We start from the raw sequence: 21,093 nt of genomic DNA on the forward strand, positions 1-21,093 counted from the left end.
TTCCTGACAGCCAATCAAGGGGCCTCCCATTTCTTAATGAAATCTGACCTCCACAATGGCTTGGAGTAAACGTCCCTCCCCCGAACTTCCCGGAACCCATAGCACTTAAAAGACAGCTTTCAAGTTTTCAGAATAATTTACTCAAATACCATATTTAGAACGTTAGTAAATCTGGCGTTTCCCTTGTCTACACCATAATGAATTATCTGTCCTTCGCTTACTAAAAATAGTACTTAAGGGGAACGCTTAATTGATTAGATTGACCTTTATAATATATTGTGGCTACTTACAAAGTCCTAAGTTTAGGCATATGGTTGAAACTTGCCACAGAAAGTCTGGTAATGTTGTTATTGTTGAGAGTGCTGTAGAAATAAACAAGATAGTTAAAAATATTAGATATGGAATATATTAACCATTGTATATGTGAATATGAAGAAAGCATCTAGTGATTATGTTTATATAAAACAACTCCCTGGTAGAGATGACTCAGAGAACAAGATGATAAATAAGTTTTATACTTGAATATATCACTACGCAGTCAGTGTTGTCCAATATTTACCACAAATTTATGGCCTTGGTCATAGCATTGTTACTACTTACATGTTGCTTGATGCACCATGAACATGCATGCATGTGTTTAGGATAATGAGCATAAGACAATCACTGTGGAAACAGTAAGTAGCCCCATGTCCATGGAGGGGGTATCATGTGAAATTAGCGTCTGAGTCAATGAACACATTCGAAAGCTCCAACTGAAATCTCATAGCAATAGCACAGCATCGCTTCTCTCAGGTCCGGAGGCAGAGTCCTGCTAATTATTATTTACTGTATATATTAGCCAGTGTTGAAATTCAGTGGTAAAAACAATATCTATATTTGGCGCTTGCCTTGGGTGGGCTTGGAGTAACACTCTGTAGCAGTACATTAAAAGCTTAACATATTCTGAGTGTTTACTTGCAGCCTCATATGCTGCCCCCTTTTCTATGTGGTGCTGATCATGGCTTTGGGAAACTGGAATAAATCTGAGGTGGTCCGTGGGGATGTGCTGTAATTAAGCATGATTCTTGCTTGGTCCAAACTTTTCCTGCTTTTCTCCTAACAAGCATTGTTGTGTTATTACCATTTCTACTGCTACTTCTAATCATTCATTCATCTGATATTTCCTGAATGGCTCTTATTTTTATGGCAACATGAAATATAAAAAATAAATCCAGCATAAAACTTACATGAACATAGCAACCAGTCCAACTGGTGAGATGAATTACTCAAGTTGCAAAAATTTAGAGCTAATGAGAATAAGAAGAGGATTTTTTTTTCCTCCCTTCAGAGACGTCTGGTTGCAACAAGAAAATGCAAAGATCGTCATCCCAAGTTTGTGTGAGTATGGTGTGGAGATGCAACATGGTTCTAGCAGACAGAAGCTACAGCAGGCTGTTGACTAAGCAGCGCGAGTTGCTGAAGGAGGCAGAAAATCCGGGAGCAATAGTTCTGGTGGATACCTTGGGTGTTGGAGAAGCGTCTGAATTAGAAGTCACAAATTCTCTTGCCTATAGCGGCCAGGCAGGGAGCATACATAAGAGGAGCAGGCTGGATATACCAAAATACTGTGGGGAAGAGAGATGGAGAAGAGCAGCAGACAACTGGGAACGAGGACCTGCAAAACTGGCTCTTCTTTCCTGTAGTGTTAAACTCAGTGACAACGGACTATTGCGCTGCTGTCATGGAAGGCTGCCAAACGCTCCGATGTTCTCAAGAGAGGCTAGAGTTGGAAATTTTAAGATCAATCCTCCTACTTTTTAATTTTTAAATACTGGCAACCAACTCCAATATTTCAAAGTCTGTGGGCCAAGTCCATTTGGGCTAAGCAATGGGCATTTGGGAGGCCGCGTTAGGCCAGCTGGTGGCTGCAGTTGTTCAGGGTGGGATGCGGGTGTTCGGGGTCAAGAGACTAACCGACACTTCTTGGTCAAGTGGGGCACTACAGCTGCACGTCTGGAACGCGCGCTGACTTGCCAGTTTTGCAATGTATTGAATGATATAAGAACTAATCCAAGTGATTTGAATGAAGTCGCATGGAAAAAAGGCCCACTTTATGAAGGACCTATAAAGCTCTGAATTGGACGGCTCCTGTTGTCTAAACGCTTGTAGCATTTTCCATGCACACAAGTGAAATGAGATTTTTTTCCAAACGCCATTAAAACATATCCTGATGTTTGCACTAAAAGGTTTCACTTCTCAGAGGGATTTGCTTTCCCGTGACCCCTTTACCCACCCTAAAAATTTATGCTGACTTTATATAGCAAAAATCTTCAGAGGACACAGCATACTAAAATGCGACTTTGAGGATAATATATATTTAAAGTAATTCAATGCAGCAGATACACATTCATTTGGAACCACAATTTCTTCAGATTCCACACAAAAGAGAATATCACTTAATGCCGAAGCTGGTAGCTACCAATCTGAAGTCTTCTTGCAAATGCTAGTTTGCTTAATGCAACTGAAGAAAAAAAAATTACCTTAGTATTTTTTAAAAGTTTTACAGCAGAGACAGTTTTATTTTTCATGGAGGAATAAAGTAATTTAAAAAGATTTATTCAATATAGTAAATCAGATTTTTTCTTTTTTACTGATGCCAACAAAGCAATATTGATACTGACACCTGGAGCAACACATGGAACCAATGAGATCGTTACTTAAAAATTAACAATACATATGTGTTGCTTAAGTATGATGACATGTTCACATTAAGGTCATGAAAAAGTCTATATCTGTGTCCAATGGCAAGATTTTTCTCTTTGTCATGAGAACATGTTCTTGTACAAAGGACATCTTGGTATGTAAATGCAAAACGTTAGCCTTGCTAATTATGTAGGCCCTCTTGGATTTAGATTTTGACTTATTTACTTATTTTATTCCCTTAGTGCCAGGCATAGGATCTGGTCTGATAGTTAATGGATACGATCACCATGTTTCAATTAAATTAAATTGTGTGCATTCTATAGAGAAGAAAAAAATAAACTATTTAAGACTAGTAACTCAGGGATATATTTTATTTCTGGTTGTAGCATCTGAAAAAAACAAAAAGAGAAAACATTGATCTAGACTTAATTTCCAATGTCATTTTTGACATGGTATCTTCATATTTAGAAAAAAAAGAAAAGTTCTAAATCCTACCAACCGGAATTCCCCAACAAGGCCAAAAACATACAAGTGATAAACTGCCTGCTTGCTTTCACCTACCTCAACTTTTCCTTCTGGAACTTTATTTGCTCTGCTCAATACGTCCCCTGATCAAATGAATTTTCATCAATGGCTCTGGATCATTATTTCCAATCTTTTGTTTGGCCTCAGTATATACATACGTTCATAAAGGGTTTATGGAATTAAAATTTAAAAAAATCTAAATCACTGGGATTCTGAAACTTAAGGTAACATGCAAATTAATGTTCCTTCATTATTTCCACACAATGAAATAATGTCATCTAAGAGAGTTATGATTGGCACAATAAGCAAAACAGAGAACTTTGTTTCTAAAACCCTTCAGAAGTTAACTCTATAAACACGCTCCTGACCAAATGTTTATAATAGGTGAATTTCTGATTTGCATAACAAGATATTTGGACTTAATAAATCCCAATGTTTTCAGTACTTCCTCTAATTTTTTCTTAAATTTTTCATCAATTAGTTTCTGTAAAGGTTATATAAATGATAAAGATTTAAAAATTGACATACTTTAAAAGAATATGTGCTTGAATTTATAAACTCTTGATATAAAATACTTAAATTACTTTGAAAGAAACCCATGTTTTCTGATAGCATGTGCTAATTTTACTTGCGCATTTATTTTTAGCAAACTCTGACCATTATGTAACTCTGTGAGACCTACGTATTAGGTACTCAAAAGTTTTTCAACAGTTTTGATTTCGATTCTAATTCCATGGACCTTAAACTGCTTATCACTCTTTGGTGTGTTTATGACAGAAGGTCTTTCTAAAGTCACTTTTTAGATATTTTGCTAATGCAACATACAAGATGAATGAGGTGACTATGGTTTTATGAATTTGCTGCTTCTGAAAGCAATGATATTTGTCTATAACAAAGCAAAGAAATAGTTATTGTATTTTGGGTAAAAGGTTTTTAATGCCTGCACAGTGCTTGGTACATGGCAGGTTTTCCCTGTCAAATACACTCTCTCCATTTCTCCACATATGTAAATATATAAATAAGTTTATTCATATTCTCTCTCTCTATAGAGTACTCCACATATACTCAATACATTAAATATGCATTATTTCATATCAAATATTTGTTTATACTCTTATAACAAAATACTTCATGGAATTTTAATTTATCCAAAATGCTCAGCAAAATTTCCACAAAATGACTGGTCTCATTCCTATTTCTAGTTTGGAACAGTGATTTAGCATCGATTTTTTTGACTCAATCAGCTCCACTGAATTAAATAAGACTCGTGGTGGTATTTTCACATACAGAATTTAGTGGCATGGGCTACGTTCTTGACATCAGACTAGGACCTGGAAATCTTACTTGTATCCTAACTAATCTCACTCTGCATTAGCATCGGTGAGCTTCATACGTTACAACAGGCTCTGGAACACATCTTTAAAAGTGGCCTTAAAACATGTATGATAAGCACTTTGAATGTTTATTCTATATAAAAAGTTAGACCATTGCTAACAGAAGCACAGGGAACTTCTCATGTGGTTAGAGAATAGCATGTATCCTTAAGACAGAGTTTATCTCACTAAACTCATTCTTATGTAAGCCTTTAAAAATAATAACATCACATGACACAGCTAGAGATTCTATTCACTGACTCGCAAAATCAAAATCACATAGAAAATATTGCTAAGACACATCATTCTGCTTGAAACATTAAACTTTTTTTTCAGAATTGCATCTTGTTCCTCAAACTGAATTTATAAAGGAAATGGAAGAGGAGTCTTTTTTTTCCTGGAGGATTTCATGATTCCCGATAACTTTTACCACCTGGACTCAACATTCAAAACTTCTTCACATTTAATTCACTTTTCAATTTCTGAATAGACAGAGTCAAGGATGAATTAGAGCACAGAAAAACATTTTTTGAGGGGGAACAATGTGTAAGTATATTTTAAAAGCTGGAAATGTTACTCTCCAACTGCTGGGAAAAAAATCCAGCAACGTACAGACGGCCTCACTGGCCTTTAGGAACTCTAGTTTTCATTAAAACTATTTGCATCGCAATTAATAATTTAATTTAAATTATGTTACCAAGTCAAAGATCTGTAGAGGTTACTCAGTTGTCTCTAACCCATTTTGTCAGTCACGTCTGCCCGAGAAGGAAAGGGAAAAGATGCCAATACAAACCAAACCCCTGTGGAGTGCTTTACTAAGTCAGTAGTGAGGACTTTCCACGGGCCCGATGGGCGGCTCATTAAAACTAGACCATCGACTTCAAAACGGCCTTACAAAATCGATGTTAAGTTACCTGGTTTAAAATGAGAAAAAGTCCTTCTATTCCATAGCAACTGCAAACTGTATCAACATACCCGCTACTCAGAGGTTTATTTTTTGTTGTTGTGATTTTTCCTATACAACTATATGTTACCCTAATGTTTAGCAGTTCCAGGAATTCTCACAAATTCCGTGAATGAGACTCTTTTAGTATAAGAAGAAACACTTGAAGGACATTATGTGTAAACATTTGAGTGCCCTTCTTAAATAGCCACTGTTATCTAAACCTACAGATACAATACACTAGGTTTAGCACACACATTTGGACTCTTCCTTGTTTTCACCATGAGTTAAGGCATCTCTTCAGGATGCCTTACTGACGCTAGGTTCTCCGCTAGCAGAAAAGCTCCCACATGAGCGTTCCCCAGACACAAAGCTCCGGAGAAGAGTAAGAGAATTAAGAGATACTTACAGCACTTCCAAGTCCCGGAGAGCCCGAAATGCCCCATCTTCTATACAGCTGATGTGGTTGTAATCCAGCTGCCTGAGAAACAGATGAGAAGAATGGATGTAAAGAAAAGCCTTGCGGGGTTACGGGGAAGGAAGTCTCCTGAAGGGTCTGCGGAGCCCTGGCTGCACTAACTGCAATGCTCGCACAAATACACTCATCGGCTTGAGAATGTCACGAGCCGTTCTGGCCTGGGTGCCGCCACTGAAATCTCTTTTTGTTCTGAACTGTCTGTGCAAATAGCAGCCCTTGGAAAGCTCCTGTAAATAATAACTGCACCTTATATTAAATGCCATAGGAATGCAATTTCATTACATCAAGAAAAGCTATCCATTAAGAGCTTTCAGCGTCATCTTGCTGAAACAATTTCATTAAGGTAAAGGACTGTAAATCACTTAATGTCACATGCACCCCCTCAGTGACCTAACAGAATCCATTTATCAGAGAAGCCCAGCTGCATGTTAATTTCACTATCCTTGGCAAGAAAGAGCAAGACTACTTTTAGGTTTTCTTCTTCTAAAAGCAGTTTTCCTTCGAGAACTCCAAATCAAGGAAGAGAAATGAGGTCCCATATATCTCCCTGCTAGTCCCAAACAGGAATACGCTTTTGAAAGTTAGCAGTTCTTCTATGTTCAGCTTCACTATTTCCATAATTTGCACTGCTTATCATTGTTTGAGAATTCTCTGCACTGCAAAAATGGCACACTTTTCACTTAAGGGACTTCCCGAATTATATTCTACTCTCCAGGAAATAAGGCTTTAAAGTATTAGGAAATCAATGAAAATTTTTGCTTTTCTGAGTGATGCTAATTTCAGCCCCAAACACCACAAAGCATATACTACAGCATCATCATTAAAATGATACCTACATCTACTGTAAAAAGTTTCAAAGCTGTATTGGTTCTTTCTAAATAACACAAAATTCAAACAAATAAATCTTCTTTTGTAGTTTAAGTACTCATTTGTTAAAAATTCAAATATTTTACTCTAAAAAAGGCTGCTCTGCACTTGGTTAAGCCTGCTTTTTCTTGCTGCTTGTTTTTGGAATTAAAACTTCCTTAGTTACACTAAGGACTTTGCTTGGTTAAAACAAAGTGCTAAATACTAAAACCCAATCAGTCCTACAAACAGTGTTTAAACCTAGTAGCTTGGTGCTTTGTGATGTTATCACACCAGTAAAGACAAAGTATTTTAATGCTTCACTTGAGGCAGAAGCGGAATGTTTGATGAAATAATCGGACGAGTTGTCAGCTCTACACGAAGATGTACAGGGATAAGACGGAGTTCACGGCACAACTGAATCTTGTCCTTGTTTCCAGTTTGGAATTCACCAAAAGCGTTAATTCATATCTGAGGTCTTTTCTTAAGACAACTGCCTAAACATTCCTGTAGAATAGCTATTTCTCTCATATAACTACTGAGAAAGGGTGCAATGATTTAATCCAGAGGAGCCTCTTTCAATTCCTTAGTTTAGAAACGACTGTACCTAGCAAACGGCTCATGAAATAATACATCTCATTTTGAGGAAGGTCTCTGGTGCACACAGTAATACAGGAGACTCTCTTGATGTCGTGCAAATGTTTCCGTCTGGGACATGCAATATAAAAAAGAGTGAACCTCAGAGATGATGCAATCTTATTGCTTTCATAAACAAAGGTTCTTCCAAAATAATAGCTACCATCCATGCTACTGTAATAGCCTAAAGCATTTCTACTTCTTGGGAAGTTAGGCAGAAGTCTAATTTTATTTTCTAAGAAGATTTTAAAGCCTCATGATATAATACGGCTGCTGCGGTTCCAAGAAAACACTTAACATTCTTGAGCACTTTTGATTTTTACAGATTAAATTCATTTAACAATTAAGTTAATAACCTTTTATTTTAAAGTGCTAAATATATATCTACACTACTATTCTCTAACCTCTTAAACAATTTATCAAAGCCATTTAAATTAGTACAATGGCATGAAGTGTTACCCTTGACACACTACAAAAGAGAAATTGTTTCCAGACAAATTGGCAAAATCTTTTAATGCTATCAAATTTGCCTAATGCAGTCTCCAGGTTAATCTGTAAAAGGGTGAGCTGTATGTTTGCCCATATCTTAATATCCTGAGCTGTCAATGTATAAATCAGTGCTGACACAGCTTCGTCTAAATCACGCACACTACCCACAAAGGGGAGGCCCCAGCATGCCAGAAAGCACTCAAGCAAATCTTGCCCTACAAGAACTGAAAGGCAGATTACCTTCCGTCTCCCCAGAAGTTGAGACATTGCTGAAAACTCTGGTAATTTCACCCCTCGTAACCATTGCTCCTGGTTACACACTTCTGGTTCTTAGCAGAAATTTAAGCCTTTATTGGGGCTAAAACATTAAGACTCCTTGGCTCTCATGAGCCCAGAGTTTCCCTTAAAAGTTTTCTGAATGCCATCGTGTCTCTGTCCACATGTCTTCTAAGAACAAAGTTCTTATGAAAAAGTGGCATAGGAAAGGCCAATCAAAATCAAAACGAACAGTTTTTTCATCAATTGGTGGATTTCATTCTATTCAAAGGAGTGTTTATGGAAAGAACTGTGCCCGCCTTACTACTCATGAGAAAATCTCTCTGCATAAACCTCTATTTGTCTGCATATGGTTCAAGATAAACAATGTCAAAACTATGCAGAAGAGTAATTTATTTCAGGGGTTCTGGACTATTTTTCTGCACCTCGTTTTTCTCACCCTGCTCACTTCCTTCTCTACTACCTCTCAAACGCGGGGCACTTCTGCTTTCTGTAAACAGAAGGGCGTCTGTTTGCAGGCACGCATTTAGAGACAGGCCGCCTTGTTTAGATGAGATTTCCAGTTGTGCCATGAAATTAGTCTGAATTAAAGAATTAGGAGGAGGAACATTGGTTGCTTGGTGTTTGTTTTTTGTCTCTTCTCCCAAAAGTAATGCCACGACACTTCAGCCAGACATGGTGGGAACTCGTTGTCCACGCGGCCCTGGGTGCTCGGGTACAGCTTTTGGGTGCTTTCCTGGCCCAGAGGCCATTTCCCTGGAGGAAGAGAGTTACCACTTCTCTTATTTTGGAGGAAGAAGAAACTGGTATAGACAGTATTATCGGTAGTTTCTTTCAGACCTATAGCTGGCATATTTTAGCACAAACTTTTGTGTCTACCCCATATTTTTCTATTTCCAATCCTCCTCCTTCTATTTAAATTCCTGATGCCCTCTTCATCTGGTCTTTTGCTGTTCTGCTTTGTAAGGATCTTTCAATGCAATTGCTTTACTTTTAATTTCATGATACACAATATTAATAGGATTAGAGAATCTTCAGGATCTCTCTCCGCATTAACCTTCCATAATGCTGTTTTCAGTGATAGCTACTCTTCTGATGCTTTGAAATAACTAGATGACCGTTTTAATTTTTCCTAGTACTGCCAAATTTTGTCTTAGACAACGTGCTGTTTTTATTTAGAGAGGTAACTCTCTGTGCCTCACAAACATACAATTTCTAGAACTGATCTGATTTTCTTTAACACTAAAAATAATTTAGCCTAGTTTCAGATTTTGATAAATTCTAGGTAGGAGAGATAATATGTAATGTTGCTGAATATAAAATTTTAAAATAGGTATATTAAATGACAAAAAGTGAGAATATTGCTAACTTGGCATCTTGGAATATAGTTGGATACATTAGATTTGGTTACTTTTAACTTTTTTCCCCCTGTGGATTTCCTTTTTTAATTTTTCAAAGTTTGAATACCACATGACGTTTGAGTTAGACATATAAAATTCCCCCTCCTAAATTAACCTCAGTCAGTTTTTTCCTTACCCAAAGAAAATTCACATTTTGTTTCAGCATCCAAGCAATATCTTATTACTAATTGATTTATGAAGGAATTAGAACATAATAAACTATTCTTTACTCTGAAACACTATTGAACATAAAAAATTTTAATAATTTCTAAGGTGGGCAGGTACCTTCCATGTCTCAATAAAATTCTTATAATTATGCTCTGGAAAAAAACTGGTTTTCTAGTTTTCTTTAAGCTACGAGAAATATAAGCTTAATATATATTACTGTTGTAAGGTTAAAAAATTCAAAAATTCCAGTGACTTAAAATGCATCGAAGTAATAAAGGACCAATTACTATGAGGGAATACTACAATCCCGCTATATGGAAACAAGGGAGATCAAAGATATAAATTAAATAGGAGAAAAGGAAAAGAATGCTCTTTAAGATATGGGTATGATGTGTTCTATCTTTTCCCTTGCACGAATAAAATTCACATGAATAAGAGTGACTCGCCACACCAATCTTACACAAATAGTGATCACTTAAGCAGTCGCCCAAGATTTAAGTTATAATGAGTAGAAGCATAAGAGTAATACAAACGGAGCCATATCAATAAATACCCTAGACAGAAGCTGCAGTGACCATGTCAATGACCTCGGCATAAAGCTCATCCATGCTAACCTGGATATTAGTGAAGAAAGTAACCAAGATCAGAACGGGTCTGAGAAATATACAATAATTTGCATTATTTGGGAAATTCATCTTTTGCAATCTTTCAAGCAATATTTTATTTTTCTCATAGGAATTCAGCATTTTGGTTCTTATTGAAATAATCTGTGGTATAAAGTTATATACAATGGTTAATTTATTGGGAGGAAGCAAAAGGTACCTTTAGAAGTGATGGCAGCAGAAAATGAATGAAAGACAACTAAGCTGACCTTCATGTACTGGTAACTCTAGGCAAAATAATCAAGGGTGGTAGAAACTGAAACTGACTATAATTGTATATACTTATGATTAATCAGTATTTGGTCCTGTTCGAAATATCCATGGAGACATTTGGTCCAAGCCAAACCATGTGCCTAACCCAGCGATTTTCAATCTTTTTCATCTCATGGCACTCAAACGAATTATGGGCATTAAAATTCTGTGGCACACCCCAAAATACACTTTTTGCCAGTCTGACTATAAAATAGGTATTTTTAAAATTCATTCACACCAGACAGCTATTGTTGTATGGGCTGCTATCATTTTTTTTTATTTGAGAATCTAAGAGAAAAGCTCTTAACTAAATAGGTTTTAAAAATCTCATGCCAGCTTGTTCTCTATTTCAGTGTCTTTGGTTATATTTTGCTTGTTTGCTTGTCTTGTTGATTAGTGACCAGAGGGGAGAGGGGAGGGAATTTGAGGGGAAAAGGGAAAGGGTTTGTAGGAACAGGATAAATCAAGGACATATGGACAAAAACAAGGGCAGGGTGGAAGCAGGAGGGAAGTAGGGAGGGCTGCGAGGTGGGCTGGGATGGGAGTCAAAGGCAGAAAACTGTACTTGAACAACGATTAAAATTTTTTAAAAAATCTCATGGCCCACCTGTTGAAAATCGCTGACCTAGACCCATGTGCTATTACCAGCTAGGCTACAGAGGCAAGAAGGGTTATTATAGCCACAATAAAAGTATTGAACCACTTAAACATGGTAGTGTTTTTAATGTAGTAATTATATAAGGTAAAACTAGAAATACAGTTTATGGGTTATTTGAACCCAGAGACATTTTCTAAGCATGTGCGTTTTGATCAGTCCTGAATATCAAGGACCACTTGGCACAGACCAAATGTTGCCAAAAATGCTCTGGACAGGACCAGATGTACAACAAGGGCATTTACTGAATGTGTAGCAATGGGCAGAGCCTGTATGTATATATGCCATCTCATTAGTCCTCATCACACCTTCATTAAAAGGTAAGTTCTATCATCCTGATTGTATCAATGAGGAAATGAGGCTCACAAATTTCAATAACTTATTCAGAGTAGGTAGTAAATGGTTGGTAAAATCTTGATTCAATTTAAATGTACATATATCTGAATCCCCTACTCAATACACAAACGGCTAGGATAACAGATTCAGGAGCTATTCATTCTGCCAATGGGGGTTTCAATTAAATCTCTGAGGGCCAATTGTTAAGAAAGAAGCCAGTCAATGAAGAATGCTAAAAACATTCAGACGAAAGAGATTACCATTGGCTGGAGTGATCATGGGTGAGGGTAAGAAAAAACCCAGTCCTTAAAAAATTGGTAGAATCCAGAAAGGCAAAAACAAAAACAGTATTCCTTATGGTGGAGAGTAGAAGGGTGAAAGAATGGTTGAAAGGAGAGGCTCTACAACATTCACAGTCAATGTTCTCAGAGAGGCCACGTGGTCTGGAGCAAAAAGGGCTTGTGTGCAGGTTAAGCAGGACAGGGGGCCAAGAAACTGGGGGAAGTCAGAACATTATGACCAGTCAGAGTCGCTCAGGAGACTAGATGCTATGACATTTAATAACAATCACTGCTGTCTCAGGGAAAAGTCAATATTGCTGCAGACCCTGTAGAACTATGACAATATTCTTCAATATTCTTTGCCACAGTACGTATACCAAAGTGTTGTTTTTTTTAACAGAATGATTTTGAATCAGGTAGCAATGGGATAAAAAATAATGCTTTGTTAAGGGGGGGCGGCTAGGCTAGACAGAGGAGGGCAAAGGAGGAAAACCTGGGATGACAGTAATACAGGAAACAAGAACGAAAAATTATCTAATGGGAACATAATTGCAGATCAAAATTCAGTTAGCAGGCAATTGTAATAGAACAGAGGTAGCAGAGTGAGGCATTCAGTGTCAGGGAAGCAAGAGACCTTAAGACCTGTCGTGTCTTGGGGACAACACAGAAGCCACAGCAAAATCATGCCAATTCCTATTTTGTACATATGTGAAGGGGACTCCCAATTAATCAAATGTTCTTGTGTTTTGTTTCATTTTATTCTGATAAGTATTTATGAAGATTGTATCGATTCATTTTTACATGACAGAACACCATCACTGACAAAAACAACTGCTAAGGCACTAAAGCAAAATGCAAACCTGGAGAGGTTACTGGTAGCAAACCTGACCGCTGTTGTTGGGGACTACCACAATTCAGTGCGCTTTTAGGGTGAGTATGAACCAGGCAGATTACAGGACCATGGACAGTTCCCAAGGTACTTTTGGTACCTTCCTGACCTATTTTACATTCAAGGATCAGGACAACCACTGGTTACCTTTTAAGTCCATAGACAGCCTTCTGGATGTTCAGGGGAGTTCTGGTCCTCATGATCTGAGACTCAACTTAATTTACTATCTATCTAGATGAAGAGTCACCTCTACAGGTTTGCTCCGGAGGTTCTACGTCCCAGTGAAGACCTGTGGTACTTAATCCGACACTGAGGACAGCTGGCCCCTTGAGTGAGGAACCAGCCTCACCTTCCGAGTCTCACAGCGTCATCTGACTAAAAACACTCTAGAAAAAGCCAGGGCCACTAAGAGTTACAACTTAAATTCAGTATCAGTGGATTTTATTTTATGGTAAGTATGTAATAAGTTGTAAGTATGACAAGAAATGTTGCGAACTAAACATGAAAACCAGCTGATTACTGTAGACATTTTGCAATTATGACTAAAATTACGTGACAAAGGCAAAGTAAGTCTTGCGTTTGTATAGAAAATGCACAACGACAACATAGAGATGAACTCTCCTGCTGGCTGAATCTACTTATTACCAATAATCATCACAACCCAAACTGGGTGATATGTGTCCTAAAAAGACATAGTCATACACATCTCTTTCTCAAATGACACCATGACTTAGTAAGATAAAGAGAACCAAGCTAGATCCTCTTTAACTTAAGGCTCTGTCTATAAATGGATGTATGTAAAAAAAGGATAAATATAATATTTTCCCTAACGTACTTTTTACCAAGAGGCAGTTTTCTGGAAAGGAATGGTAAGGCTCAGAACAGATGTAGGGTTAACAGGTTTGGGATAATGCAAATAAGTAGAAAGGGTTGTATTTATTTATGAACAATAAAACGTAAAGTTTGACTGGAACATGAAGTACATTTGAGGATGTACTGCAAAATGAAATTAGAAAAAAAGCAAGTGTGATTTATATTATACGGTATATCTAAAATAATGCTGTTGGAATTTAATTATTTTAAGTATCGATCTTGAGCTCAGTAAAAAAGCTAATGGTAAAGCATATTGGAATTTGCTTTTGTGATATGAATAACAACTTGCCCTCTACTTTATTTTTAAGTTCATATATTTCAATATTTTTGTATTTAAATCCTGGGATAACCATGACTCGGTATGGTTTCTCAGAAATACAAGAGAGTTTTGGAGGATTTTTATACTCATTAAGTACACATTTAGAGATTAAGCTCGCAAGCCTCAGCAAAAAAAGGAAGGTTTAATTTGAATATTCTCCTAAATTATTCAATTAAATGGAAATACCTCCTAAATCCTTATTTAAAAAAAAAAAAACACTGGCACAATGTAACATGTCTTTGTTCAGGATTTGGTCAGAAGTCAGAAAAGGCTTTACTGCATCAGTGTTAAATATATAAAATATATGCAAAGTTTATAAAGAAAAGTGGTATAAACATTGATTATTGTTTTGGTGAGGCATCAGTTGGTAATGATATGGTATCAATACTTTAATTTACACTTGATTGGGTAGTTTGAAAACACAGATGCAAATCCTTAGGAAAAGTGCTGCCAGTGAATAGCATAAACACTATAATTTAGTTGATATTTTAATACAATCTTGCTATTCTAGAATCTTACCGTCTAAAATTTCAGGAATAAGAAAGTGGTTTCGATTGCAGCCGGATAAAATTAGGTCACAAAATAAGATATAAAGAATTTTAATCTGGTTAAGAAATTAATAGAGAGGAGAAAATAGTTATGGAAAGTCCACCTTGTAGATGATTAAGAGCAAGATAAATGTCCATCTGTCTAGCACAATTTTTGTGTGCTTTGCCTGAAGGAAGAGGAATAAGATCTGCAAATTTGCAAAATTTACACAGCATCAGTTCCATATTGTCAGGATGCTGCCGTGAGCACATTTAGCCAATCCACATGATTAAACCAAGTCCTTCCAGTGAAAGTCTTTTGATAACTGGAATTTGCTTTGCATAAGGTCTAATGTGGTAAATACAATAAACCTCTTACAGTGCATCAGACTGGCTTTTAGTGCAATACAAAAACATTGTCTTGATGCAACCCGAGCACATAGTCCTTCTGTCTGGGCTTCTTTTTTTGCCTTTTACTCTCCAGAGGGTGGGATCACTGGCCCTTACAGCACCATGTGGGACTGTCCAAACTGTAAATGCATTCACTGGAAGGCAAATAGAACCAAGCACTGTACCTCTCCTTCTCATACCGAACATATTATAGTAATATTAAGTATGCTAATATTTGTGAACTTCTATTGAGTTATTATTTGGTGGCTTGTGGACACCAGTTTAATAATAATATGAATTAAAATTTACCCTCAGATTAAATATATTCTAGCAGATACATTTTTAACTTCCAATGAGAAAACTAAACTTTATATAATGGCCCATAAAATTAGACAGTTTTTAAACAATGTAATTTAATCTATTTTTTTATTTTTTAAGACTTTATTTTTATAGAGAGGGAAGGGAGGAAGAAAGAGAGGCAGTGAAACATCAATGCAAGAGCGAAATACTGATCGGCTCACAACCCAGGCATGTGCCCAGACCAGGAATCAAACCAGCCACCTCTGGGTTTGCAGGGTAATCCCCAACCCATTCAGCCACAACAGTCAGGGCATGAACTATTTTTTAATTACAGAAAAATGCCTTTTCACAGTAAAATTTTTAAAAAAAGTTGTAGCTATGATCCTAATAAATTAAATAAACCTAAAAATGCACTGTAGTATTGTGAAACAATGGCCGTTCCCATTGTTTCACAGAAGGCAGTGAAATAGTGGGAATAAATTCTATCTTCTTTTGGCCTCTTTAATAAATTCTTACTTCCTCAATACAAAGCAACCTGTTAGAAGATTCCTTTCTATTTTCTCCTCGGAACTCTTTCCTACAGAACTCCCTGATAAATTCAAGTGGTCCTTTTTATCTCTTTCTTTCCGCAAGACCAATGCCAATACAGCATTTAATGTCAGGGTCTTGTGTTATTCACTTAGTACTTCCTGATATATTTTCTCTTTCCACTTTGTAGCTCAACGTCCAAATGACCCATAACAGACATGGGTCTTCCTTATCCATTCCTAAATTGCAAATTACTTTACATTCTGCTTTTCTGTCTTCTTACCTTTTCCAAAGCTAATATTCAGCAGTTGGTTAGTGAATCTTTGCAGAATGAAATGCACTCAAATTTCATAGCATTTTACTGTTTGAAATTCTTTATGTATCTTCTTTCCCTAATACTCACAACAAACCCAAGCAATTATTATACTTATTTCCTAAAAGTGAAAACAAAGGCTCAGTGAAGTTTACTGGCTTATCATAGCTACAAATCCAATAAATAGTGAAAGACTCTAAGATTCCAGCCCTCACCTCATCTCACTGTATACATAATAACTGCCTTAAACTTTGGGGATGAAATAATGCATGTGGGGAAAAGATTTTTAAAAATCCTGCTAAGTCAATAATGCATTCCTTTCAGTACACTGGCTGGCATCTCGATTTTTTTTTTAATCTCTGAACTTATAAATCCCATTTTTTAAGGTTAAATGAAGAGAGCATAAGGAAGAATGTCACCAGGACTGGTATCCTGTTCCCAAATGCATACTTAAATTCAGCAGAAGGATTACTTATGGACTTAAATTCCCCGAATATCTTTCCTACCAAGTAAAAGCCACCTGTTTTAAGGATTTAGTGATAATGCTATGGTAAGATTGTAAGTGCATTCCCAAAGGGTGGTCAACTGTAGCCGGTGCTCTCCTTTCACGGCGACAGATCGTCGACTCAAGTAGGATCCTCATATTGTTCTGAACAAATACAGCCTGGAGGGGCAGTTTGGAACACTCTACCTCTCAGAATCTACCTGAAGACTTCCCTAAGCTCTAGCTAAAAAAGATAAAAAGAAGGCGAATAAATTCCTCTGAGTATGTAATCACTCATAATAACCTAGGGCCAGATTTTGATGGCTCTACACAGTCCCATCTAGAAGCCTGTCTTTTCTCTTTACTTGTACCTTTAGAAAGTACAAATTTAAAACAAAACCACTTGTATCGAAAAGAAGACACCAAGGCCCAAACTAGTCGCTTTTGTAAACAGTTGTCCTCTTTGATGAGGGGAAATATCTGTCTCACTTTTGCTACTGAAAAAATAATATTGGCTCCTACCATGGAGAATTCTGAATGTAAGTTAGTTCTTCACAAAGTCTCTGCCCTGTTTATTACTAGGTAAAAATGATCAAATCCTTGATAGTTAATCTCAGCACTAGAGAGCTTTATTCCCCCACACTCCAAACTAATATAAGGATAAGGAAAACAGTTTACATTCTAGCTTTCACAGTCAATCAAAACCTACCCTTTTCAAAGGATAATACTTAGATTTTATAAAAAATATATAATGACAATATTAGTATTGTCACTGAGATTTTAAATCTGATAAGTACTTTCAGAACTACCTCACTGACAATAAATGCTTCTACACAAGATTACAGATTAAAGATTTCTCAAGGAAAAATACAGAAAGTTTTCTTTTTCTTCTTTCTTTTTTTTGAATAATATTGTCCATATATTTTTCATAAATATATGCAGAAAAATAGAAGAAAAATATTCACACAAAAGGAAAGGAATAATTTCTGGCTCTCCCATTGTTGGGATTTAATGAAAATGGTGATCTAAGAGCTATTTTAAAAGACTATGGCTCTAGGCTACAGGTACCTTTAAAGAGAAAATATTATCTACTCTTTCAGGAAAAATAGTTTAGATTCTGCATATCTAATAAACACCAATAACAACTGAAAAGGGAGTTATTGAACTAAGCTGACAGTAAAAGGCAGCAAATACATTGAAACTACCTTTTAATCAAATCAATTCCTTTAACAGGGTTAATCACAAGGTTTGAAGAATGAATTTGATAACAAGTTCAGGTTCAAGACACCTTTTAAATGAGAATCCGGCCAAGACAGCTTGCGAAAACAATGTAGACCTTACTGTTACAGGCTCTCCTAGTCAAGCATAAAGATGCATACGGCTCCTACCACTCTTTATTATACTTTCTTTAATACAAATTCAACTTTAAAATTGGATAGCTTTAAAAAGACAGTATACATTTGAAAAATATACTTACAGATTTTTAATGTCAACCGCTCCACGGAAAGCCTTCCTTGGAATTGCCTGAATTTGGTTTTCACTGAGGTCTCTAAAAATAACAAAAAAGAAGAAGATCAAACTACAAAGTAGTCAAAATTATTTTAGTCAATGTGCTTGAGAAGTGATAGAATACTGTATTTCTAAAAAATACTGAAAAAAATCATAATAAAATCCATAGCACTAGATGTGTTTCCTCACACAAATATTTTCTATTTCCAGTATAAATTAACTAATGATTTCTTGAAGGACTTTTACAGATCTTTAATTTCATGATAAAGTATAGAATATGGTTCTCCTAAATATATGTTGATTCAATTCTGTACAATAAAATATTTATTTAAAACAAATAGCAAAGTTTTCATAACTGAGTTTTAAGGGGTTCTAAAGTTTTAGTACTGATATTTCTACATCACTGACATAATTTACAAAGTCTACAAGGAAAGCAGTCCACTTTAACATCCTAGAGAAGAGAGGGCAAAAACTGATCAAATGTGGGCAGTGTGATTAAGTTTCCAGAGCACTTGTAAGTAATCTTGAAAATGGAACATGGCAGTACTAAGCCAACAATAAAACCAGCAGTTCCCGTATGAAATATTATCAGCAGGTTGAATTAAAACCTTTAAATAACTCTCTTATAACCATAAACACAGCCTGTCTATATTTGCATTTTAATTTAATTGAGAAATACATTTTAATCAAGGGGGTAAAGCACTCTTTGAGTTGGAATGAGAAGTTAGTAAAAATCACTCATCTCATGAAATGCATCATTATTTTTCCTCCAGAGTTCGCATGCAATTCCATGTGCTCACACCGTATTATTAGCCCTAACAAGTAGGACATACAGGATGAGAAATGCCGCTGAAAACAGAACATGCTCACCTCCTTGTAAGTGGCATGACTACATGGCAGGAAGTTGAAATATCAAACAAATAAATGATTAAAGTAACCAGGATGGTGCTAAAGTTATCATTAGTATTCTAAGGTAACTGATGCTCATGAAGGAAAACAAAGCTACTAACCACAGAGCCATGGCGGATGAAGACAGGGCCATTTTCCAATTATCCAGGCAGCCTGGACGGATTCTCCCCCATCCTCTCCTCTAACGCTTCTTACATCCTGAGCTAGTCATTCACACACTTATGGCCACGCAAGAGGGACCATCGGCAGATAGAAAGATTTATTGTGTGGCCTTGACCTCATTAACATTAAGGTTTAAACAACAAAGATTTGCATTTATATTTCAGTATCCTCAACGTTCAAACAAAAAAAAAGTGTTTGCTAATTGTAAAGAAGTAAATGTTAGTCTATTTAAAGAGTAAAGGTCTTTAGGGGGGGAAAGCAAATACATGTACTATTTCTAACAGTAAATCTTCGATATGTGTGGAGACTTCGATAAGGCGGCCGTCCATTTCCGAAGCACTGCGGCTCCGTTCCTGCTCCCCGTAGTTTCGGTGTGTCCCTAAGAGTAATAAAACTTCATTCCCTTAAAAAGTGCTTATTTTTACAGCTTGCCACTGATTGAGACTGACTTCCTTCCTTTGTTTCAGAACAAAGGCTTAAGAAAATTTAACCATATATATTTAAAAGCCTTGATAGGAGAAACAGGGCGTCACGGAGGCTACCACGCACGAAAGTAGAGAGAGATACTGGAGAAAGAAAAAAAATCACAAAGTAATAAGACAGGAAGAGGGATGAAAGGTTGAATTCAAGCAAATTTGAATCCATAATGCTCCCTGAAAATTAACAGTAGTGTTTACAGTGTTGCATCACTGTTGATTCAATGTTTTCTTATCCCTTAGGGTTTTTTTTGTTTTGTTTTGCTGCTTTTAAGACAATGATGGCTTTAGAGATTGTGTAGGTGAATACAAAGGACAGAGAAGTTTTCTTCAGACCTTGCCTGCTTCCCAGACTCAGCCATCTTTCAATGCAGCCAGCGGGAGTCTCATTCAGCACCTGCAGGCTCTCAGCTCTGCTCAGATTCTAGGCACGCTTTATTCTAGGGTCTGATCTCACACGGCGAGATGGTGTCATGGGAGGAAAGTCAGGGGGACATTTTATGAGGATCACAGAGACATCACTGCGGATCCATGCTCGCAGTCAGAATGCTGCTCCTTCTGAATCTGATTTTAGTCCTTCCGGTCACTGTAGGCAAAATTCTGGGTCATGGAAGAGTTTTATCCTGCTAACACTTAGCAATCTTTTTACAAGAGAGTGAGGAACAGTCCATCTCAGAGGCTCCTTGCTCCCTGAAGGTCAGTGGTTTAAGTGTAGCTGCCCCCTGAATACATTGCTTCCCAGAGGACCATAGGGACTTTGTGCTCCGTGCCCAGCCCACTCCAGCAGATTACTCCCATTGTGGATCCCAGGCCCCGTCAGTTAAGGGGGCCGTGGCTGCCCAGAAGAGGAGGAAGACACTAAACACATTTTCAGCCCATACTAGATTCAACAGTTAATTTCAAGAAACAATATATTATTATTTTTGATCTATAGTTCTTTTAATCTCCATAACCATCTTATAGTTATTATTATCCTGGTTTAAATGAAAGGAAACTAACCTTCAGAGATGTTAGATATTAGTGCTAAACAATGAGACAGATTGCTAAAGTAAATGTATAGAAAATAGAGAAATACTGAGTCCAGATTTGGGGATTTTTAAGGGTGACACCAGGAGTTACTTAATTTCAATATACCCTTCCTGTGGCCTAGAACTCAGAAAGCATTTTTTAACTTATCCTAGCCTCTGATTTCTGTCATTTGCAAAATGATGGGTAACACTGCATGAGAACAATGACTCACGTTTTCTGCGTGTAATGAAGTGGGGATTAGCAGTTATTTTAACGCAACGTATATTCCCTTAATGTCCAATCTATGGAAGGCATTGCTGATGCTGCAAGAATTACTGAGTTGTGTAAGGCCCATTTTCTGTTACCAGAAATTTTCAAATCTAATAAAGCAAATGATGCTAGTA

At 36.7% G+C, this 21,093-nt stretch overlaps 1 protein-coding gene across 10 annotated transcripts in view; it reads right to left on the minus strand.

Annotated features, from left to right (window-relative positions):
- Positions 1 to 21,093, minus strand: part of SLIT2 (slit guidance ligand 2) — a 322,800-nt gene that overhangs the window by 113,138 nt on the left and 188,569 nt on the right. For all 10 annotated transcript variants that reach the window (XM_037045143.1, XM_037045153.1, XM_037045125.1 and 7 more), the window contains 3 exons: positions 18,103 to 18,174; positions 5,933 to 6,004; positions 291 to 362 (listed from right to left, as the gene is read on the minus strand). In XM_037045143.1, the coding sequence (XP_036901038.1) occupies positions 291 to 362; positions 5,933 to 6,004; positions 18,103 to 18,174 (216 nt within the window). The remainder of the gene's footprint in view (positions 1 to 290; positions 363 to 5,932; positions 6,005 to 18,102; positions 18,175 to 21,093) is intronic.

The sequence above is a fragment of the Sturnira hondurensis genome, unplaced genomic scaffold (genome assembly GCF_014824575.4).
Source record: "Sturnira hondurensis isolate 20B ecotype Veracruz unplaced genomic scaffold, ASM1482457v3 Scaffold0000780, whole genome shotgun sequence".
NCBI classification, from domain to species: domain Eukaryota; kingdom Metazoa; phylum Chordata; class Mammalia; order Chiroptera; family Phyllostomidae; genus Sturnira; species Sturnira hondurensis.